The 21,930-nt window shown below is 41.1% G+C and overlaps 1 protein-coding gene across 3 annotated transcripts in view; it reads left to right on the forward strand.

Moving 5' to 3' along the window:
- The window catches only part of phkb (phosphorylase kinase, beta), a 128,560-nt gene extending 107,601 nt beyond the window's left edge, over positions 1-20,959 (forward strand). For 2 of the 3 annotated variants that reach the window (XM_069676709.1, XM_069676629.1), the window contains 13 exons: positions 238-320; positions 1,009-1,099; positions 4,638-4,696; positions 5,049-5,211; positions 6,897-6,978; positions 7,583-7,640; positions 11,475-11,565; positions 12,721-12,926; positions 14,891-15,025; positions 15,345-15,474; positions 18,237-18,344; positions 18,472-18,612; positions 19,472-20,959. In XM_069676709.1, the coding sequence (XP_069532810.1) occupies positions 238-320; positions 1,009-1,099; positions 4,638-4,696; positions 5,049-5,211; positions 6,897-6,978; positions 7,583-7,640; positions 11,475-11,565; positions 12,721-12,926; positions 14,891-15,025; positions 15,345-15,474; positions 18,237-18,344; positions 18,472-18,612; positions 19,472-19,609 (1,485 nt within the window). In that variant the 3' untranslated portion in view covers positions 19,610-20,959. Of the gene's footprint in view, positions 1-237; positions 321-1,008; positions 1,100-4,637; positions 4,697-5,048; positions 5,212-6,896; positions 6,979-7,582; positions 7,641-8,540; positions 8,632-11,474; positions 11,566-12,720; positions 12,927-14,890; positions 15,026-15,344; positions 15,475-18,236; positions 18,345-18,471; positions 18,613-19,471 lie in introns of all 3 variants that reach the window. The other variant, XM_069676780.1, reaches the window with a different exon arrangement.
- The last annotated feature ends 971 nt before the right edge of the window (positions 20,960-21,930 follow it).

The raw sequence follows: 21,930 nt of genomic DNA on the forward strand, positions 1-21,930 counted from the left end.
TGCCACCATTCACTGTGAAAACTATCAAGCGTAATGGTATTCAAAAAACGTTTCAGTTTATATTTTATACATTAATGAATCTATGATAACTGCAGAGGCAGAACGTTAGAAATGGCTGTGACTCTGAAATCATTGAACCAGCACCATGCCCATGTCATCCTAACATGATGTGTGTTTGTGTGTCCTTGTGTGTGTGTGTGTGTCCTTGTGTGTGTGTGTGTGTATGTGTGTGTGCAGAACGCCCTGCAGTTCATCAAACAGTGCTGGAAGATGCAGGGACGTCCTCTCTTCCTGGTTCTCATCCGAGAGGACAACATCAAGTAATATACACGCTCCATTACAGCCCTTTAATCTTCTACTGTCTTCCTGTCGTCTGATAGCTTTCTCACTGCACTCGTCCTCCTCCTATCTCTCCATACATCACCCTCCATCTCTCTTTTTCTGTCTGATTCTGGCCCCAGCTCACAATATAATGTTGTGACAGTCACAGTGCAGGGGAGTTCAGCATTTCTCTCTCCCCTTCTCTGTGTACTATCCATCTCTATAGCTGAAGGTGCATCTGTATTTGCTCTCTGATAGGGTGATAATGTTTCTCATTTGTATCACTATAGGCTGACTGCTGGGCTGATTACAGCAGTATTAACCATTATCCAGGAAGCCATATGTGAAATATGCCACAACACTTAAACAGCCACACTGCAGCATGTGGAATAAGTCAATGGGCTCTCATAAAAGCAGCTCGATAGTCATTAGTTTGCTATCGACCGCCATGATGACCTAAATAAAAGGCGACAGCAGGCAGACTAAAGCAGTGAGGGTGTGTTTGAAATGTGCTGATTCATTCAGAAAACGTTCAGCTGAGAAGATTTATTGCTAATGATGTGTTTGATAAATGTGTTGTGTTTGGAATGTGATAGTTTGCACAATTGAATGTAAATTAGACAGATGCCCTCTACTGTGCACTGTTGGAACAAATCAACTGAATTGTGTGACCCTCTGTCTCTCCAGGGGAAGCCGCTTCAACCCAGTGCTGGACATGCTGGCATCATTCAAGAAAGGCAACATCGGAGGGGTCAAAGTTCATGTGGACAGACTTCAGGTTTGTGAAACCAGTGGAAATAGACTTTTTCATTCCTGTATTTATTCAAACTAATCATCATGAAAAGAACGAGCACTTTAACACAAACAATCACATAGTTGTACACAGTCAAGATAACACAGGTTTGAAGCTTTTCTCCACAAACGATTTTACTTTTATTCCTTTTATTCATGACAGCAGTAATACCTCAGGGTGAGTCGAGCACTGTGTTCACTTCAGCAGTCACCCAGCAGCTGAGAACATCTGCTCAGGTCAGCTGAGACAGATGTGCTGTTACCTTACCAGCTCCAAAGGTCCTTAAACATTTAGTTTCCACCTTTAAACAGTTTTTTAACTGATAATACTTTTAACAGCAATTCTATGTAATCATGATACTTTTTTTATATTTCACATGGCCTTCAGAGTTACACTCAGATTTAGGTTTCTGCTTATGAGAAAATGTTCCTTTTTATACTTCTGCTGTGATAAACAGGGCGCAGTCATGCATTTCACTTGTCAATCATGGTAAACTGTAATGATCAGTGGTCTACTGTAAGTTCTTGACATTGTCCTTATTCAAACCCATTGTAGCCATTACTGTTACAGCACTTTTGATTGTTTTTGAAAGGCTTTCATAAAAGCAGCAGTCGGGGGGTAAATAAGGCGCCCTGCTCTCTTCTTTGGACTTTGATACAACCAAGCTGTCTCTAAAATAAACAATAGTTTAATATTTCAAATGTTCTTTCTTTGGGGAAAAAACTAAAGTTTCTCTGCCCTTAATCTGAAGCTGCTTCTTATTTCAATAGCAGTACCAGTGTTTTTCCATTTGACCTTGGTCTGCCAGCTTCAATCTGGGCGGTACACTGTTTTTGTTTGCCTGCAAAAGCTTAAATTGAATTGAGCCCAGATGGTTTTTAAAAGGAGATTTGTGTGTTGTGTTGAAGCTTTATGTAGCTTGTTGAATATAAAGTGGAATGACTTTGTGCCAACGAATGAAGTGGTGAATTAATGGATCAGAGGTTGAGCCCTCTAATGTATCTTTCAGCCTGCTGAGCAGACTGAAGAGAAACTTATTAGACAGTCAATGCCTACATATATTAGTTAGTCCATTTATATGACTGGATAATACTTTGTGCTTGAGAGTGACTGATACAAGCTCAGAAAATGGTAAGGACGCTATCAAACCAGCCTACTTAGTTCAGCAGTATTACTGAGGAGGGGTCAGAGAGGGTTCAAGTGTCTTATATAGACATCGCAGCAGCTATGAACAGCCTGCAAGAGGAGAGAAAGAGTAACTGTGTGTGACTGAGCACACATCAATCACATAAAAACACAGGACAACTAAAGAGTAAAGAAAAATCACATTACAAAGCGCCTTATTTATTTAAATTTTCATTTATGACTGTTTATTATATTTAGCGAAGACTTTGTGCTTTCATTCAGCACAGTAGCAGTTCGAGTCAGTGGAAGGGCCCAGGATATCCTGATAATATTAGAAAACATACAAAAACTTTCTTTAAAGCTTTTGACCACAGGACGACTTGACCATGGTCCATTCATACTGCAGTTCCCCCCAAGATAAGTAAATAAACATGTCTTTGCCAACAAGTTCCTTATATCTGCATTAAAGGTGATATACTATGTGTCAATGATTTGTGTAGCCAATCACATCGAGTGCCCCCTTACCTCGATGTACCCCACCATTAAGAGGGGCAAGGTGTGCGATGCGACACGCCTGCGGGGAAACACGACCGCAGTGTCTATTACAACGAGGCCTCATTGCACCGATGCTCACTGAAACAAATAAAGAAATCCCTCAACATTTTAATCTTATTCTTTTCACACACACTTCAGTCTGGAATGAAAAGAATTGTGAATGAATCTCAATGCAAGCGATTCTCTGTTAACAGGGACAGACAGACAGATCCATGTTATGAACTGTTTGCAGGTTACAGCTCCTGCTAGTGTCATTCACAGCATGTGAAGATGTACTTTATACTTTAAAGTAACTGTGGCGGAAATGGTGTTGCCATATGACATAGCATCGAAGGCGTTTCCCCTCGAGGTATGTTGTGCTCGTGCTAGTTGACGTAGAAGTATTGACCACTCATAATGTTCGCCACTCGAGTTGACGTCACCGTGAGTGCTCCTGTGTGTACAAATTTTTGGTAAAAAATCTGTTTTGCAAGTCCCATCCATCCATTATCTATACCGCTTATCCTGTCCGGTTGCTGGGGGGCTGGAGCCTATCACAGCTGTCATTGGGCGAGAGGCAGGGTACACTCTGGCCATTCAATCACAGGACTGACACATAGAGATAGACAACCTTTCACGCTCATATTCACACCTACAGGCAATTTAAGAGTCACCTGTGAACCTAACGAGCATGTCTGTGGACTGTGGGAGGAAGCTGGAGTACCCAGAGGGAACCCAGGCATGCAAGAGGAGAACCTGCAAACTCCACAAAAGAAAGGCCCCCATGGCTGAACTGGTATTTGATCTAGGAACCTGTGAGGCAACAGTGCTAACCACTGCCCACCGTGCAGCCCCCAATAACATATCACATTTATTAAAATTGTGTTAAAATTATGTTAACTGAGGCATTACTCACATGTCCTTTATTTTCCTGGTCGCTTGTGTATGTTAAAGACACTGCCTCAGTTTAACTCATTGATATGCTAACAGCAGTATTCATGCATTTAAAATAAACCAGTTAATTCTTCGTGTTCCTGGCCGTCTTTCTGGTTTAAGTGTCAGGATTTTGAAAGCAGCTGCTCCTCATTGTGGCACAAAGCAGGAAAGTAAAGTCAGGCTAGAACTGGAAATATTCTCACATTGGTAACTTTAACCAACTGCTTTGTCAAACTTATGACAGGTCTTCCAAGCCGAACTTCTCTCTCAGTGTGTTTGTGGTTTTCAGCAGAGACTTCCTCATATGAACCTTTTTTCCCTTTAAAGTTCCCCCTTCCTTTCGCCTATTTGCTATTCACTTCACAGCTAACTCCTACAGCTTTGAAACACTTCTCCTCTTCATCATCTCATTGTTATGGGGAGCAGGATCGCTCCTCTCCTACGCCTCTTATTTTTGTTTTGGAGCTGACTTCAGTTGGAATGGCTAATATCACATTTAGACCACAGGAGCAAGTAGTATTGAACTGCGCTCTTTACTCCTACGCTGCCGAGCTTTTAACACACTCAAACTTTTACTTTTACCCCGTTAGACACTCGCTTGTTTCTGCTCCTGTACACATTTTGTAAAATTCAAAACGGTGAACTCGGTTCACACCTCTTTACTCCTGGTGTTATCTGTTATGGAGTGCAACATTCAAACAGTTGTTTTGTATACCGAGTCACCTGAAAAACCTCCTCTTGGGGATTCACTCAGCTCTGCTTCCTCATCCCGTGTTTCTCTGCTCCTGAGTATGACTTCCTCAACCCTTTTTTCCACATATTCATGAGTATATTACTGTGGATTCTCTTGTGTTTTGCAGCCAACTTGATAGAATAATCACTTTTATAATAATTTCTTATGTATTATTTTTTCTCCTGGACCTGTTAGACCCTGATATCTGGAGCCGTGGTGGAGCAGCTGGACTTCCTGCGTGTCAACGAGGCAGAGTAAGAGCGTCCTGTAGTCTTCATGCTCGGCTTGTCGGAGGCCAGTGCGTCTGTTAGTTAGTCTGCTGGCAGGACATTTCAAAAAGATCACGAAGGGCTTACATAATTTATTCGACAACAACATCTGATATTCACATAATCTGATGATTAATGTTTTATGAATGTTAAACTGCAAAATGAAGTAGACACTTGATTGTTAATGTTTCAGGTACAATAACAAAAAGGTTTAAGAAAGGATGCTGACAGCATTATTTAGCTTTTAGACTCAGCAGCACAACAACTGCATATGAATCTACTGTCTATATGGAAAAAGCAGACAGTGTATCTTGTCTGTGTGTTTGCATGTGCACAGGATCCCGGAGTTTAAGAGCTTTGAGGAGCTGGAGCTGCCAAAGCACTCTAAGGTGAAGAGGCAGACGAGTACGCCCAACGCCTCGGACCTGGAGCAGCAGCCAGAGATCAGCGTGGAGGAGTGGCTGCACAAGCCCACCCACGAAATCATCCAGAAGTTCCATGTGAGTTGACTGTCTTCAGGGGGGAAAAGGCTCACAAAGTCATGTTGGGATAAATAACTGCTATTAAAATGTCAGTTATTCTTCTTGTTACAGCCTCCTTAACAAAACAGAAAATAAACTGAGACTCTAAAGTGGGGACCGCAACATATAAAAATAAGGACGCCACACAAATGATAGACATTTAACCCACAAGCTTTATTAAACCCAGAGTGTTGAAAAATGTCATGAATAAACTAATGGAAAACAAAAGGGGCTGGAGACCCCGGGCAAAATGAACAAAAGATGGAAAGATGCTGGGCCACGCAATGGACCATCTTTCTCAGCACCTCCCCCTTAAATGAATTATAAACAGGAAAAAACGAATATAAAACAAAAGACAAATAACTGGACTACCGGAGATCTCCAGCCCAAACTAAAACAACAAACTAAGACAACAAAACCGAGCTATCTAAAACATGCTGGGCAAAAAGAAAGGATTGAGAGGAAACAAAAACTCCTCAGCACGCGTGTGCTGTCCAGCGTGTGTGTCTTCTCCACTCTGCACTGCCTGCACCTCTAAATCCCCTCCTGTCCCTTAATGCTCTTTGCACACAGGTGCACAGGAGGCAGAAAGAGGAGGGTGACCAGAGAGACAGGGAGAGAGAAAACAGGGCAAAAACAAACAACACCTCTCATGCTTAACATTACAAGTTGAATTCACAACAGAACTTTAGAACAGGAAGAAACCGGAAACTGGTGTATGGCGTTGCATACAGCAAAATACATTTGAACAGCTCCGTACTACATACTACCGCCGAACGCAGTATGCAGTATGCAGTATGTAGTATGCAGTATGCAGTTTGTAGTATGTTGTAAAAAGTATCCGATTTCGAACACAGCATCAAACTAGCAAGAGCAGGAAGAAAGCATGACTTGTGACATCAAAGTGACCGGGGTTAAATCCAGGCCAGAGTTCCCTCAGGTTGTCTGTGTCATTATAATAAATTACAATAAATACATACTTGATAGTGTTTGCGTGGGGAAGCGTGTGATGAATCACTGCGTTAGTCAGAGTCACAGGTAAACCAAAGCGTCTGGCAGCTCCGTGTATATCAGAGGAGACACATGACTGCTGGCAGGTAAACAGTGGGTGTTAGCAGTGACAAGGACTGAATCATAGAAAGTCTCTGTTCCTCACCGTGGAGAAGAAAAGTGCTCACAGTAACAAATGCAACTCTACTCACCTCTAAACGTCAGGTGGATTTCCTCATGTTTTATAACTGTAACCATTTATAATGTGAACGTTCAACTTTAAAGACAATTAAAGAATATGAACAGACAGTTTTCTATGTTTTCTAATGAATGATTTTTTCTACTCTGCTTTGAATACACTCTGTCACACCATTTTACTTTTTAAGTCTCTCTTTTTTTATATTTCACTAAGAATAAGCAGCCATCAAAGCTACTAAAAATTAAAAAATCTTATACTTTTGGAAGTATTTCAATAAAATAATAAAGATGGTTTAGGAACGTTAAGGCTGCTGCCAGATTTAAATCAGGCAATACTTGAAAGAGAATAGCAGAAAAGTCTTACATTTATGGTTTTAAATACGGAGTTTGTTCGTGCTTACTGTGAGTGGATAAAACTGCAGCTGTGTAAAGAGCATGCAATAAAGTTACACGTGTTTGTGTTTGTGTGCCAAAAGGACTCTGACTGCTTGGCCAGCCAGGCTCAGCTTGCGAGCATCCTCCTCAGGAGAGAAGGACCTGACTTCCTCTCCAAAGATGGTAAGCACACACAGTGAGCTTGTGTGAAGAAGTCAAGTCAAGTTTATTTATATAGCACATTTCATACGACAGGCGCAGACTCAAAAATACATGACAAGCATCTAAAATAGGAACATTAAAAAGACACTATGTTCAGATAACAGATAAGGTTAAATAAGACATATACGATGAAAGGCAAAAGGTATGGTAGTAAAGGCACAACCACTGCAAAGAGAAAGGAACAGGCCCCCCAACGGCAGGGGACATGACACAAACTGACCAGAAACAGCCGAGACACGATCGACCAAACACAAACCCCCAAACCCTCCCAACAAGTCTACATGGTTGTAGTGCCCTTAATTCAATTGGTAGAGAATTCCAGAGAGTAGAAGAAATAGTCCCTTATTGTACTAAAAGAGAACAAACTATTACGGGGTTTCTCTGTTGAATGAAAATGAGATGTGATCAAAAGTCTTGCCACCTAGCAGCTTTGGATGCGTTTGTACCATGCTCTTAGTAACTGATTTATTTTGTAGTTCTGTTTTACAGAGAATGTCAGATTTATATTTAAATTTGTCTTTATGATTTTTTTTAATGTCTGGTTCAAACATTTTTGTGTTTCCAGAGAACCTGATGGATGAACTGGAGAGAATCTACAGAAGAGCAGGCAGCAGAAAGCTTTGGTCTGATATTTTCTTCTTTACACACACACACACACACACACACATACACACACACACATACACACACACACACACACACACACACACACACACATACAAATACTTACAGTGCAAACAATAATTTCACGACTCATCATTGATTTGAAATAATAATTAGTCCCAGTCTGATTTTAGTTTGGATTCCAAATATCCAAAAACGTCCAGATCTAAAGTAAAGATGCTTTCAGGAGCAGTGATATCATCTTCAGTGGAGATATTTAGGACATTTAATTTACTATTATGTTGACCAGTGATATTTTCAGTCATTTTCATTCATTAATAATCAGTTAGTATGAATAGAAGGGGGTGGGAATTTAGGAGAGGTTCGTATTTTGTTTTTTGAGACCCCTTAGACCAAATGTCTTGTCTCTATCCACCTTATTCTTACTGGTGCTACTGTAGAAATGATTATGGGTGTAACTTCCTGTGAGTTAGTGGAAGTAGCCGTAAGCTAGTTAATCCAAGAGGCTAACTACCGTGGATATAACTGCTGGTTAACAGATCCAACACAAAATTTGCGTATGACCCGATTACCCAAAACATGAACTGATAGAGGCAGTGGTTGACCAGCAACTTCTTGATGTGCAAAGTAAAGGTCTGGTGGCTTTGAGGAGAGCAATATGATGTCTGTAGTGTTGGCAGACACTTAGAATGACAGCTGGGCCTGTCATGTTCATGTTAGGGTTAGTTTCCCGTAACCTCAGTAGTTGAGCCCATAATTCTCACATGCTGTGGGTATGGTATAGGTGCTATGAATAAGGTTAATACTTGTTTCATTGTTTCTCGTTTTTACTTTACTCATTTACCTTTTCTCATGCTGACACTCTAAAGTAACTCTTGTTTAATCTGGCCGGACTGTAGGCTGGCAGTGCGCCTTTCTGCTTGTATTATCAAGAAGTTCGCCAGCTCTATAGCTCCTCACATCACCACCATACTGGTGCATGGGAAACAGGTAAAGTTCAGGCAGAGATGGAGAGAAGACTGCATGTTTACTCGCAGTTAGCTTGCTAGCTAGCTGTGTAACTTGAGCACTGTGTGAGGTTCAGCCAATATTACTGTGTGATTTCTAATAACCTGGTTGTAAACAGGGATTATTTAATGTCAGAAAGAAATTAATAAAGATGTAAGCTAAGTGTGTAGCCTAAAGACTATAAAATATAGCCTAAATAAAAAATGGAAATAGTGTGTTAAATTGAAACAGTTTCTACTGAGTGTAGAAGCTCTGCATAATGTCGGACATTTTTTGTGTCAAACTAAAGCTAGTCCCAAATTTGATATTATTCAAATCAAGTTTTAAATATTTTAATTATTTTTAAAAACAGCTATCAACATTACTAGCATGAAGATTATACAGTAATAGTATTTTTCATCAACATAATAACTTTTGTTTTTCAGCCTAGATCGTTGTGACAACTTCTCATTCCAGCTTTTGTTCCCATGTTTGGTGGTCGACATTTTCTGTGTTCTGTGGTTTGACTTGTCGTTTTGGCTGACATCACCACTTTTATTATATGCTAATATATTAATTAATTGGATTTCAGCCCAGAGAAATTTGATTATGCCATTGAGCAAAAAAGAGTATAAAATAGAAATCCTGGAGGCTCCTTTCCTACTTGCTGGGAAAAAGCATCGATACTGAGTTCAATTTACTTTCTCATTTACCTAACATGGGCCAGGAAGCGAAGCTTGAAATAGGTTCCCCAACAAAGCATCAGTGGATTGACACCACATCATGCCTTCTAAACATTAAAGCTTTGTGCCCAAGCTGTGCCTCCGTATTTCTGCAGGTTTAAGCACTGAATAACTCTACACACTCAGAGAGAGACACACACACCACACAGGAGTTCTACTCAGCATATAATAGGAGGTGGTTGTGTTTCAGCTGATTGTATTCATGACCCCATTAATGAAATTATTTTATTTGTGCGCTGCTTCTGTGGGGACGGCTTCAACTCCATGTGTGTGTGGCTGTGTGTGTTACCCTGTGAAGATAAGCACAGAGTGTGTGTGCTGCTTTCCCCTCATAGGATCCCTGCATACAGAGGAGGCAGCTTCAAGGCTGCGCTGACTCTCCTGAATAGTGAACAGAGAAATTAGTGAACATTAAAATATTTTCTGGGAAGGAAGACTTTCATTTGTTATTTATTACATTGATTACATAAAATTCATGAATCAGCACTGGGACTGGAACATATTTTCTTTTTCTTACATGATAAAAATCCTCAGTGAGGTTGACTTTAAATTATTTGAGGGTTTTGCTTTTTTATTTCATTCTGATGTTTGGATGGTTTTTAAAGTTATGGTGCATGGAGTTTCTCTCATAAGATTATTATAATGTCTGGGAACTTAATTAATATTGAATAAAATAATTGAATCGCTATTAATCGCATGGTTGTCAGTAACTTATTGTATCATTTGAATGTAGTTTGGTAAAAAATGAAATAAAATAAAGAACTATTTATGCCTGTTAGATGTAGTTGACTGACGTTAGGAGCAGCCTATGAAGAAGGAAAACAGGAATTCCTGAGTAAATTACCTCAAATACACAAAAGTATAGAACTTGAGAAAAGAAGTTAGCTCATGCTAGCTGTTATAACTAATAAGAGGGTCGGCTCCTGCAGTCTGCAGTGTTATCTATGTTGAGTTACTCTGTAAGGCAGTGGCTACTGTACCGTCTGTACCTGTTGTTCAAAGTGAGTTCACCGGACAGAGTTAGCGATGCGTTCCACGTTTACGTTAGCTGCCAACTGGATTCACGGCAAACTCAGGGATATTTCCCATGTAAATTGCTGGAGTTATAGCGCAACGTAGAGCTCTGTAGCCTCCAAAAAACTAAAAACTAAAAATTAACGCAATGCATGGTAATGTTCCTTATCAAAATAAAAGCCCTCTGTTCGCGGAGGGAAGTAGAGGATTTCTCAAATAGTAATGTATGTACAAGTACAAGTAATGTAGCAGACAAGATCAAAGCTCCCTTTGGCCCATACAAATGCCACAGTCAAATACTGCACTAATGCTACATGACTAGCATTGATGACTTCCTGGACATTATTAAAGTTAAAGGTATTTTAGGTAACTTTATGTCATCCCCCTCCCATTGCCGTTTTTCCCCTCTGTCTGATCTATACTGAACGGCTACATGGCCTCTGGATTTCAATAAAATGGTTAATTTGACAGAACTTTAACCCCTGTGTACTCCGGTGGTAACTTCTGGTTTGCAGGTTGCAGGTGGTTTGCAGTAACTGCAAACAACTCTGGTCCTGTCAACAGACGCATCTGGCAGGGCTTTGTAGCTGAACTTGCTGTTTAAAATACCTTTTTCTTTCTCCATGGGTTGCTGCTTACGATAGTCTCTCCCTCCCTCGTTGTGTTACAACCTGGTGCACATCCAAAAATGTAGTGGCACGAATTTGCGTTAACGCGCCATTATCGCGTTAACTTTGACAGCCCAAATTAAAATAACATTCATCATTTTCTGCCGAAGAGGATTTCTACTTTCATCCGGCGTACACTTTATTTCTTGCACCATTTAATGTTGGTTCCTGCAATACTTTGAGATACAATTTTTACAACATTTTTTCATCACTTTAGTATTCTCTTGAACAAGATGCACTGGCAAGGAAATTAAATTATTATTTTACATCATATTCGGTAACCAATATCTTCTCTTTTGAAGCTGCAGTCAAGTTGTGGAATCGGATCCTCAGCCAAAAACATGCAGTCTGTTAAGTTCCCAGCTGTTAGTTGTAATCTGTCATAATGCCAAAACTGTTCTTGTGTCTTTTCGCCCACTAGGTCTGTTGTCCGTCTTGCTGCCAGTCTGTTAACTAAGCTAGTGGACAGCCTTGCCCCCAGTATTACTAGTGTTTTAGTGCATGGCAAGCAGGTAAGTGAGCATCTAGTTAGCAGGGCCTGGAAAGGTTACCGTTACTATCCCCTTTGTGCAAATGATTATAGGTTATATTTGGGAAAGTGACATTTGGGGATGATGATTTTAATGTTCACTGATTAAAAGAAATAAAGTAAGAAGAGTAAATATTTAAGCTCCTCTTGCTGTTATCCTATGGGAATTACTAAGGCTAGCTGCATGCTCATACTCCTCATCACAGCTCACCTCCGCCGTGTGTGCATCTAAGCTGTAGTTGCAGAGAGACTGACAGTGTGACAATCCTAATACGCACCGTGTCCACGTGTCTAGACGCACTTCATGTGCCGATTGATGTAATGTGACCCGGGGATCTGTGTGATGCCACTCCCTCACGCAGGATGGGTTTCGGTGCATCATTTCCTGTCAAGTGTTACTCAGAGATTAGCCTGCTCTTGAGAGTGTCACTTATCTCGCCTCATTTTTAGCCCTCTGAACAGTTTTAGGCGTTTCATTATGCTCAAGTAGCTCAAGGTGTGAATCTGCATATAGATTGCTCACCGGAGGGAATGCTGCTCTCGACATGATTGGAAAAGCTGATTTAAGATTTCAGACGGCTGTGTTCCTCCTCTTACAATAACGACAATTCTGACTCGAGCTTTGGATTATGAGCGTTAAAATTCAACAATGTATTCTCCTTGAATTCATAGTTTCCAAACATTTCCAGCTCCAGCCGGCTGGTTGCTCCGTTAGACTCAGTTTAGAAGTAAAGATGAATGATTCGTCTTCAAAGTGCTGGGTTTCATCAGCTGAAGGCGAGGAAAAAGAGCGTGTCCTCGCATCAGGAAGATTGGTGAGGTGTAATTTTTATGAGATGGCTTTCAGAAGACAGAAAAAGCGTAATCTTGGGATCTGTAATTTTTTTTTTCCCACTCACTTTCATGTGACTCTGAGAGAGGAGGCCAATTTCAGAGTGATGGAACAAAGATACTTGTAGGAAATGAACCTTGGAGGAAGTACTGTGTGCACACTATCACACACGTGCACCTGCGGAGGCTCACATTTATTATACACAGCGATTCTACTCCACTGCATGGACCCTTCTAACCTTATGTGTGGCGGTGTTTGCTCTTTTCCCCTCTGTGTGTGTATGTGTGCAAATACCTGTGATACCAGGTGACCCTCGGTCTGTTTGGGCAAAAAGAGGAGGTGATCTCCAACCCGCTGTCGCCAGGCGTGATCCAGGGAATCATCTACAGCAAGTGCTCCCCTCACGGCGGGGAGCGGGAGGCCGTTCTTCAGCAGGAGCTGGTCATCCACATCGGATGGATCGTCTCCAACAACCCAGAACTGTTCAGCGGCATGCTCAAGATCAGAGTCGGGTAGGACAAATCCATGTTCAAGTATTAAGTCAAGCAAGACGGCCTCATGCAGGCCGGCTCGTGTTTAGACCATTCAAAAGAACACCAACAAATAGGTCAATGTTAGCATCAGTTCAGGCCTTCAAAGGTCTTCCTATCAAAACATCAGGAACTCCTAGCTGTCTATGTAAGGTTGTTCATCTGTAGTCGGTTTTTGCTACCCTCCTATTGTTTTTTTAACTTTACAAAAGCAGTACGGAACACACAAAACAGACTTACATGAAACTGGACACATGCAGTATAGAGGGTACGCACTTACGTCACTTTCCCACTGGAACGCGCCCCATCAGTTGGACTGAGTGGCAAAACAACCCGTCATATGGCTGTCTTCAGTGGGAGAAACAACAATAATGGGAGTAAATCAGAGAAAACAAGTTTGCTAAGTAGTTAGCGCTTGTAGGACACAAGGCTCATAATCAGATGGTTTTTATAATAAATGCTGACAAAAACTCCACAGGAGCATGGACTAAAAATGAAAGATGCTGTGTATTTACGTGACTAGGAGTCAGTAGAGTTTAACTTGAGGTATGTTATCACCCACAATCCAACATTTTTGACACAAAATGGCTAATCCACGTGTCAGTGCCTGGATTTCAGCTGTTGCTGCGATTCGGGAAAACAGTGAAAGCTCCGACCTTTGTTAAATCTGTTTGTAAAGTCAGTTGTACAACAGCTCTTTCCTATTTGTGGATTTTTTCAAGAATTAAGCATTCAGGCTGAACACTGAAGCTGCCACTCATAAAGTACTTTCTGCCAATCAGTGGGTGTAACCAGTGACTTCACCTAGCCTGACGTCACGTGCACAGCCTCTGTACACACAGTAGCAATATAGGTAAAAAGTTGCTTGACATAGTTTCAATACAAAATTAACTTTTTGTCCAGTGGCTGAAAGAATCAGCTGGTGAATGAGGTAGATCTACTAACAACATGCATATTTGACCATATATTGTCTGGTGGATGGTAGCTGTACTGTTCCCTTGATTGTGATCATGAACACCTCACATTAGGCATAACCTACTTATTTTAGCAAGTAGTTAAGAGGAGTAATTGCAAGGCCTGTACATAATCAATGGGAGGTAATCAAGTCTAATGAACTTCCTCAATGGAGCCTCTTAAAGTGAAGTTTACTGCGTCTCAGTTAATATGTGTGCTTATGAACCTAACCACAGAAGACGTGAGTCCTCAAATAAGGCCAACACTGGGTCTAGTTTTACCTTGCCTCCCCAGATATCAGACACATTTCCAAGACTCACACCGTACTGTGGTCACACAAAGGATCTATGTTAGGATGCATTTTATTAAGCTTTACCTTCAGATTAGATTATATTTAGCCACCCTGAACTGTAAAAACATGCCTGGTAAAAATAGACGTTGAATGCACTCCCTCTGGTACCTCTATCCCTCCTAAGTGGATTTCAGAAAATCTAGGGATATATGTCATTTATTAGACATAGTTGTGACTTTATAGTATTCCCCCCTCGACGAATCAGTCAACAGAAAACAAAGACTCCGCCTGGGTGCTTCAGAGCACCAGGGGAGGTGGTTGTGTTGGATCTAATATGACTGCAGAATGTGCAGAAATGAAAGGAAATTGGTTTCAGGCAGATTTCATTTTTTGCACAGTAATTCCACAGAGGGAAGTTTGCCATTAATATAAATATCTTTCATTTTAACAATGCCATTATGGGTCCATAAGTGAAAGGAGCTATCTAATAAAAAAATGATGAAAATGGTAGTTCACACGCAGAGAAGAAAGGAGAGAATTCTTCTTGTCCAGAGTTTAAGGGCTGTTTTACAGGGTGGGTGAATCAAAAAAGGACAATAATTTGAACACACTCATCCTTTTTTGATCAATTGTCACCTGCCCTGTGAGAGCTGTGCAGGGTTCATATCTTTGGCTGTTAACAGTCTGTGTGGCTCTCCAGGTGGATCGTCCAGGCCATGAAACATGAGCTGAAGATCCGCGCGGGAGACATGCCACCCCAGGACATCCACCAGCTCTCCCCCAGCGACATCAAGCAGCTCCTGTTAGACGTCCTGCAGCCGCAGCACACCGGCAGGTAATCTTTATCATTACCCGAGCTGTCTCATCCCATTTTTAACTCACAAACGTGCCTTTGAAGACGCCATGCCTTCATCTTAACGCATTAACCTCTTGTATAATCTGTTAACTTTTAATTATTTTATCTTCTGTTGTGTCTACATCCATATCTTATCATCTGATCTGCTGCAACCCAATTTCCCCATAACAATTACTTTTATCTGATCTAATCTTGTCTAATACACACTGACTCAGAGATAATTTCCTCTAACACAGGGGCTATCATTGTTTAATTTTGCCTGACTCTTTAAATTGGTTCAACCCTTGTTTGGCTTCAGGTCTTGGCTGAACAGACGTCAGATCGACGGCTCTCTGAACAGGACCCCTCTGGGCTTCTATGATCGTGTGTGGCAGATCCTGGAGAGGACCCCCGACGGGATCCTGGTGGCAGGGAATCACCTCCCACAGGTAGTTGCCTCCCTGAGAAGCAGGAGATAAATACTGAAACCGCTGAAACCGCTGTTAGGATGTAGGCTGCATGCTGCCTTTGTTTACATTTTCCAGGGCAATTTTTTAAAGAAAGCAGGATGAGCTTTTGTGTTAAAAATCACCATATTAAAGCTGCAGTAGGTAAGATGGAGAAGAGAGCGGACTCTGCCTCAAAATTTGAAAGATCACAACCTCCAGGTCCCTCCCCCTCTCTCTCTGCGGCGCTCAGTCCTGCCTCCACAGCCCTCCCCGCAGAGGAGGCTGTCCTGCGTCCGCAGGCTAGTAACCACGGCAACTGAAGAAGCCAGATATACAATATGGCGGACACACCGGTAAAAACGTGACAACTGCAACACTATCGAAGCAGATACACATCAAACCAGCGGAAATCAGTGTTTTTACTGTGAACAGTAATCTACAGCTAATTCTATTAATTCAGCTAATTCAGCGAAACCAGCAGCACTTAATTTGCTATCAGAGACTGTGGAAAAAACAACAGAGCCCTCCTAAGCAGTAACTCACAGATGTTGTGAACATTTAGCCGTGAGAGCACAGGCACACAGAACTATGCCTGGACACTTCACAGAGATATTTTTAAGCCACTCCGCCATGAAACAACGCTGAACAGCAGCTGCATTGAGAACAAGCTAATGTTAGCCCGACTGCAACACCAAGGTAACACAACGTCACAGTAACTGCAGACATTTTAGCAATGTGGAGACATTTTTTTAAAACATTTACAGCAGAAATGTCTTACTCAGCATCGCTTTTTAATCCTCACAGGTCCCGTAGCTTTTTCCACCTCAGAAATGCCGCTCCAGTGTTTACACTTCTTTTGTTTCTGTCTCAGTCCAAATCTTTCTTTTTACCTGCTTTTCCTCTTTTGTCTTCTTCGGTTTAACGGTCTTTGTAGTATAAACCTAGTTAGCAATGGAGGAATGGGCAGTTTTTTTTAATTTCCAGCGTTGGATTCTTACAAATGCCATTAGGAGCAGTAGGAGGAGCCAGAGGAACATGATTATCTCTCTCATGTACTACTACATGTTTAAATTGACAGTTTGAGCAAATATGACAAAAAGTTAGTTTTAATAATGTTACCTACTACAGCTTTAAGCATGTACAGGACAAAATCAACAAAGAGACAAGAGGTACGGCTTTGTCCACAGGGGGCGCCAGATCAACAAACTCAAAGTTCCTCAAAGTAGCTTTAAAAAACGGAAAGTTAGGAGGGGGCTTGTGATGGATTTTGATCAGCCAACAAACAGCTTGCTCTTGTCCTGTTGATCATGGGGGAGGACAAATATAAAAGTATATAATTGGTCGAAAAAAATAGCGTACGCCCCTGAGTGTATGTTTAGCCAAACAACATTAGTAATATCCAGAGCTCAGTCCGCAGGGACTTTGCTTGGGAACCCAGTACAGAGGAGGCATGGAAATTGGGAGTGGTAGCTGGAGAGGTCCCTGTTCATTGACACTGACAAATTGCCCTTGAGCAAAGCACCAAATCCCCCAACTGCTGAGGGTCCATGTGCAGCCCACCTCACTCTGACATCTCTCCTTAATGCATTTCCATGGGATCCTGTTAGTGTATGTGTGTATTTCGGGCCTATGTGTGTGTGGCATGCTTGTACTAACAGAGAGAGAGAGAGTTTAATTTCCCCTCGGGGACATCATGTCACTTTTTCTTTTCCGAGTTGTTGTGCCTGATACTAGCGTACAGGTGAAAATAGCTTTATCTCTCGTCTTTCTTTTGGCATATTTAACTTTTTACTGATTTTTACTAATTATTAACATTTTATTGTTTTCAATGTGTTATTTTTTTAGTCTTTCAAAATTGTATTCACTGTTGTCAGTCTTTTGTCTGTTTGTTCCTGTATGAAGCACTCTGGGCTGCATGTATGTATAAAAGGTGCTATAAAAATGAGTTGAATACAGTTCTAAACATATGTGATAAAGAAAAATACATATAACACATTTAACATACATATATAGATTTTAGGGGTGTCTGCATCGAAGATTAATTTTTTTTTCTTGCTTTAAAATATCTGCAAAACTGTTTTTTTAATCTTTTTTTTTAATGTTTTATCATTGTCAAAACTCAGTGACGTCATTAATGGTGTTCTGCCTTCCTGCCTGAAACATCGATGATGGCTGAATTCCTTTTAGCTGCTTCAGTTACCTGATATGTTGCATACTTGCTCACTGCTGTCATGGTTTGTTGGGACTGATCCAAAAATTACTCATTAACTAATTTAACATTCAAGGGTTTACCTTGTGCTGCACATTTCAGACACCTATAAATCCCACTTATTCATTGTTATTGTTATCAGCAACACCTGCACTTCTCCTGCTAGGACGAGTCAGAATGTCTGCAGCTCAGGCCGATGGATTGCCTTACTAATATCCTTCACTTCAGCAGCGTGTAGGACTGTTTACTGACATGTATATATTGTGACTTTATTAGTTATTCCCATAAAATCTGATCACACTATACTGTAAAATTTGAGTATTACTTCTATTTTATTGCTTTATTTATTTTAAAGTAACTTTAAACGTTTGAGTAATGACTCTTTTTTTACCATCTACTGTAGGGACCATGAGAGAAGAGAGGGAAGGTCACAACCCTCTGCCTCTAGTTCAATCACAGTGATGAGATCAGATGACACAGTATGACACTTTAATCAGGACAAAATAATTACAATGAATAATTCTGACATTTCTTATTTACTGTGTCTCTGTAGCAACCCACACTGTCTGACATGACCATGTATGAAATGAACTTCTCCCTGCTGGTCGAGGACACGCTGAAGAACATCGTCCTGCCTGAGTACAGACAAATCATCGTGGAGGTACACCAACACATACATGAAGCTGACATCTATAAATCTAATGTGCATGAATTTCTGCCTTAGACGACGTGGATGTTTCTCCTTTTATTATGGAATCAAACCTGTCCTCTCTCCGCTGTGTGAGTAGCTGCTGATGGTGGTATCCATCGTGCTGGAGAGGAACCCGGAGCTGGAGTTCAGCGACAAGGTGGACCTGGACAGTCTGGTGAAGGAAGCCTTTAATGATTTCCAGAAGGATCGCAGCCGCTTTGAAGGCATGGAGAAACAGGTAGAGTGGCCTCCCTCCAGCCTTTAAGCTTAATGATATTTCACTTTTTTAATTTGAATGTGACCTGGGGCCAGTCTCACATAGATAGACTTTGACAGTGGCCTATATTTATCAAACTTTAGAGAGATGATCTGATGCACAAAGCAGTTTGGGTCTTGATTGTCTTTACAAGGACATTTTACTTTGAAAATTCATTAAAGAATGTAACAATAAAGAAAATCTGATATGGAACAACACTGCAGCAGCCATAAACTGTGATAAACCTGCTGCTGACTGGAGCGTAAACCACATTCAAATATGGTAAAAAGTCATAATAAATGGCACCAAAATAGCTGAGTATGTAAGGTCAGCAGTGGTGCGAGTCCTGGGTTGTTACCATGGTATGATGAGTCTTAGGTCTGAGTTAGCATAAGGTTAAGCTGTCTAATTTTATGGCTTAAAGTGGAAATCTCGAGTTTCGTTGTCTTTGGCGGCACCTATGGCGATAAACGGTAACTGTGGATACTGCAAATGCAAAGGCCTTCATCAGTGGGCCATAGTCTCAATCACCATTGTGTTACCTCATTCAGCGACAGATAGTGACTTAACAGACATTTATTTAAATTAAAATCGGTCTAAAATATCTTTGTAAACCTGCCCCTGATGTGTTCCATAACTTTGAGCTTCTGTTTCAGCCATACACGGATAATTTCCCTAAAGGGTTAGCTCACTTAAATGCAGTTATAAACTGCTTGTCACACTCAGTAGGGCCCCCTTAACACTGTGAGTTACAATTCTGCTTTAGCATCCAATTCTAAAATGCTTCAAAACACATGTCACAATCATATCAAAGCTGATTTCTCATCTGTGTCTCTGCTAGGATGACATGGAGGCGTTCTACAACACCCCACCTGTGGGGAAGAGAGGCACCTCCAGCTACCTGACCAAGGCCGTGATGATCCAGCTGCTGCAGGGGGATGTTAAGCCCTGCAAGGATGACCCCTGCTCCGTTAGCTAGATTTACAACGCTTTGACCCTGATCCCAGCCTGCTGCAGCAGGTCTACTGAGTATCCATCACATGTATACAGAAGATCACCTCTGACCCCTCCGGTCCTCCCTCTGGCAGGGCTCTGCCCACTCCTGCTGACTATATCCTTCCTGGCCTTTTGCCTCCACGATGTTAGATGCTGTAGGAGCAGCAGTTTGATATATACAGTTACAAAATCACCAGAGCCTTTTTCCTTTAGCACTTCACATTTTTGTTTTACCAGTGTCCTAACTGTGCTGTGTGTTCAAACTAAGTTACACAGAAGTACGCAAAAGTAGTTATTAATTAGCTGCCTTTGATGCCTAGTCATGTCAAATGCTACATGCTAGCTAAGGTTGCCACATGACTGCCTAGGTGTTCTAATATCCTCGACCTGGTGGATGCTGTAGATTAGCATGTGTGCACTTTGTTTCCAGGGTTAACATACTGCACATCCACCGGTTCGAGCCTTGTTCTGTTACCAGAGTTCAGCTCAGTTAAGCTTCATATTTAATGTACAAATGTGAGCGCATCAGTCTTGTCTCTTTGCGAGAAAATTATGGTGCATGTTTCCCAAAATGTAGAATTTTTTTCCTCCTTCTTACATTTTGATGTTGCTTATATGTTTTGCATCCTGGCTATCAGGTGTTTGAAATAATGCCCCTCCAAACTCTGCTGAATCATGGGCTCAGATGAGACAATTAAAGTCAAAAGACTGAAGCAATAAGTCAGCACACAATCATGTTCTATCATGAGAAATGTGGTTCTTAAATCTGCTGAAACAGATGCATCACAACAGCAGTAAAACCTGCCACTGTTTCCCACATGATTCATGACTTTATAAATGTTCGTCTTATTGTTTATGTAGTGGTAAACATCATCTCCTCTACCTGTCAAAACCACTGTTAACAACAGCTAACACTGTTTTACTCATCTAAAAATACATACAGAGTTTGGTGTGTGTTGTTCTGTGTTCTTTCTCTCTCTGCATGCACAGTCTGCTGCATGACAATACTGTTTGCCATAACTGTTGTGATGGTTTCTCTGAATGCTATTGGAGTTTCTGAGTGGCCTGTTTGACACAGTAGGGCTCTGCATGGCAATGAAGTGTGGGGACTGAAGGCCCTTTAGAAAGTGCTGTTTTTCATGATTGTAGGCAACAGAAAAGACTGCTGTCGTCCTTAGGTAGAAGTGATGAAAGAATCACTTTGACTTCTTTTAAGGCCTGCCTCTCTTAATGTCATCGCTGTGATGAATCTGCCTAACCCTGTCACTGTGTGTCGTTTAATGTCGTCTCTCAGAGTATTTTTAACTCAAAAGTGTAGTTTCAAAGAATAAAGTTATCAACTATAAGCATGTCTCTCCGAGTCACTTTCCTTTATAAATGTTATATGAATGTGTAAAGAAATGGGGTTTGCATTATGCAGCTGCTTCCTCCCTTTTATGCCGCTGTATGAATATGAAATACAGACAGAATGACTATACATGAAGCAAAACTGTGTTCCTTAGCTTAACTGAAATCAAGCGTGATTCCTCCAGCCCCGAGCGCCTTGTTTGGCGTTGTATTGAATCCTGCCAGTTACACCCACTTATGTTGCCCGCGCCCCTTATCAATCTGCATCTCTCCATGAGGCTGTGTGTGCCGTCTGCAGCACCGACAGGCTGACTGGCACAGAGAGGTGGGCGAGAGCCAGAGGAGAAGATAAATGAGCTCTGCATCACACTCAATATATTCAAATCAACCTGCATGCTCGTGAGGAGAGGAGATCCTGTCCGGGTTAAAAATGTCTCTTCCTCACAGACAGAAATCCAACAGAAATAAGTTAGTTAACATTAAGAAAGGATATAAACACGTTAACTTTTGTGTATTTGTTTGTAATTACTTAGACACATTAAACGGATAAAGGATAAGATAAGATAAAGGATCATGTTTTTATGTTATTTTGGAGAAAGCATCTCTTTAAACAAACGGGATCCTTAAAAATGACCTATTTAACTTTTTACAGTAGATTTCTTCTTTTAAAGGGGGGTTAAGTTATCATGTGAAAAAACTGGCACAACGTCTTACTATTTGACAAAATCACACCCGAGGATGTAATCAATGAGGCCTGTAACACAAAGATGCTATTAGTTGCATTATGGGAAGTGTAGAAAGCAGTGTTTTACACGTACTGGGGACTAAAATTCAGGTTACTTTATCCTCTTCCATTTCCATTTTTTTAATTAGTTTATTTATTTTACACATGGGTCTGTATGTGACTGACGAACTGACTGAGTGACGGTACTTTCAGAGCCGTAGAGAGAGACTTGT

Source organism: Semicossyphus pulcher, unplaced genomic scaffold (assembly GCF_022749685.1).
Source record: "Semicossyphus pulcher isolate SPU_LCO1_2020_fin unplaced genomic scaffold, fSemPul1.0.p SCAF_1, whole genome shotgun sequence".
Classification (NCBI taxonomy): domain Eukaryota; kingdom Metazoa; phylum Chordata; class Actinopteri; order Labriformes; family Labridae; genus Semicossyphus; species Semicossyphus pulcher.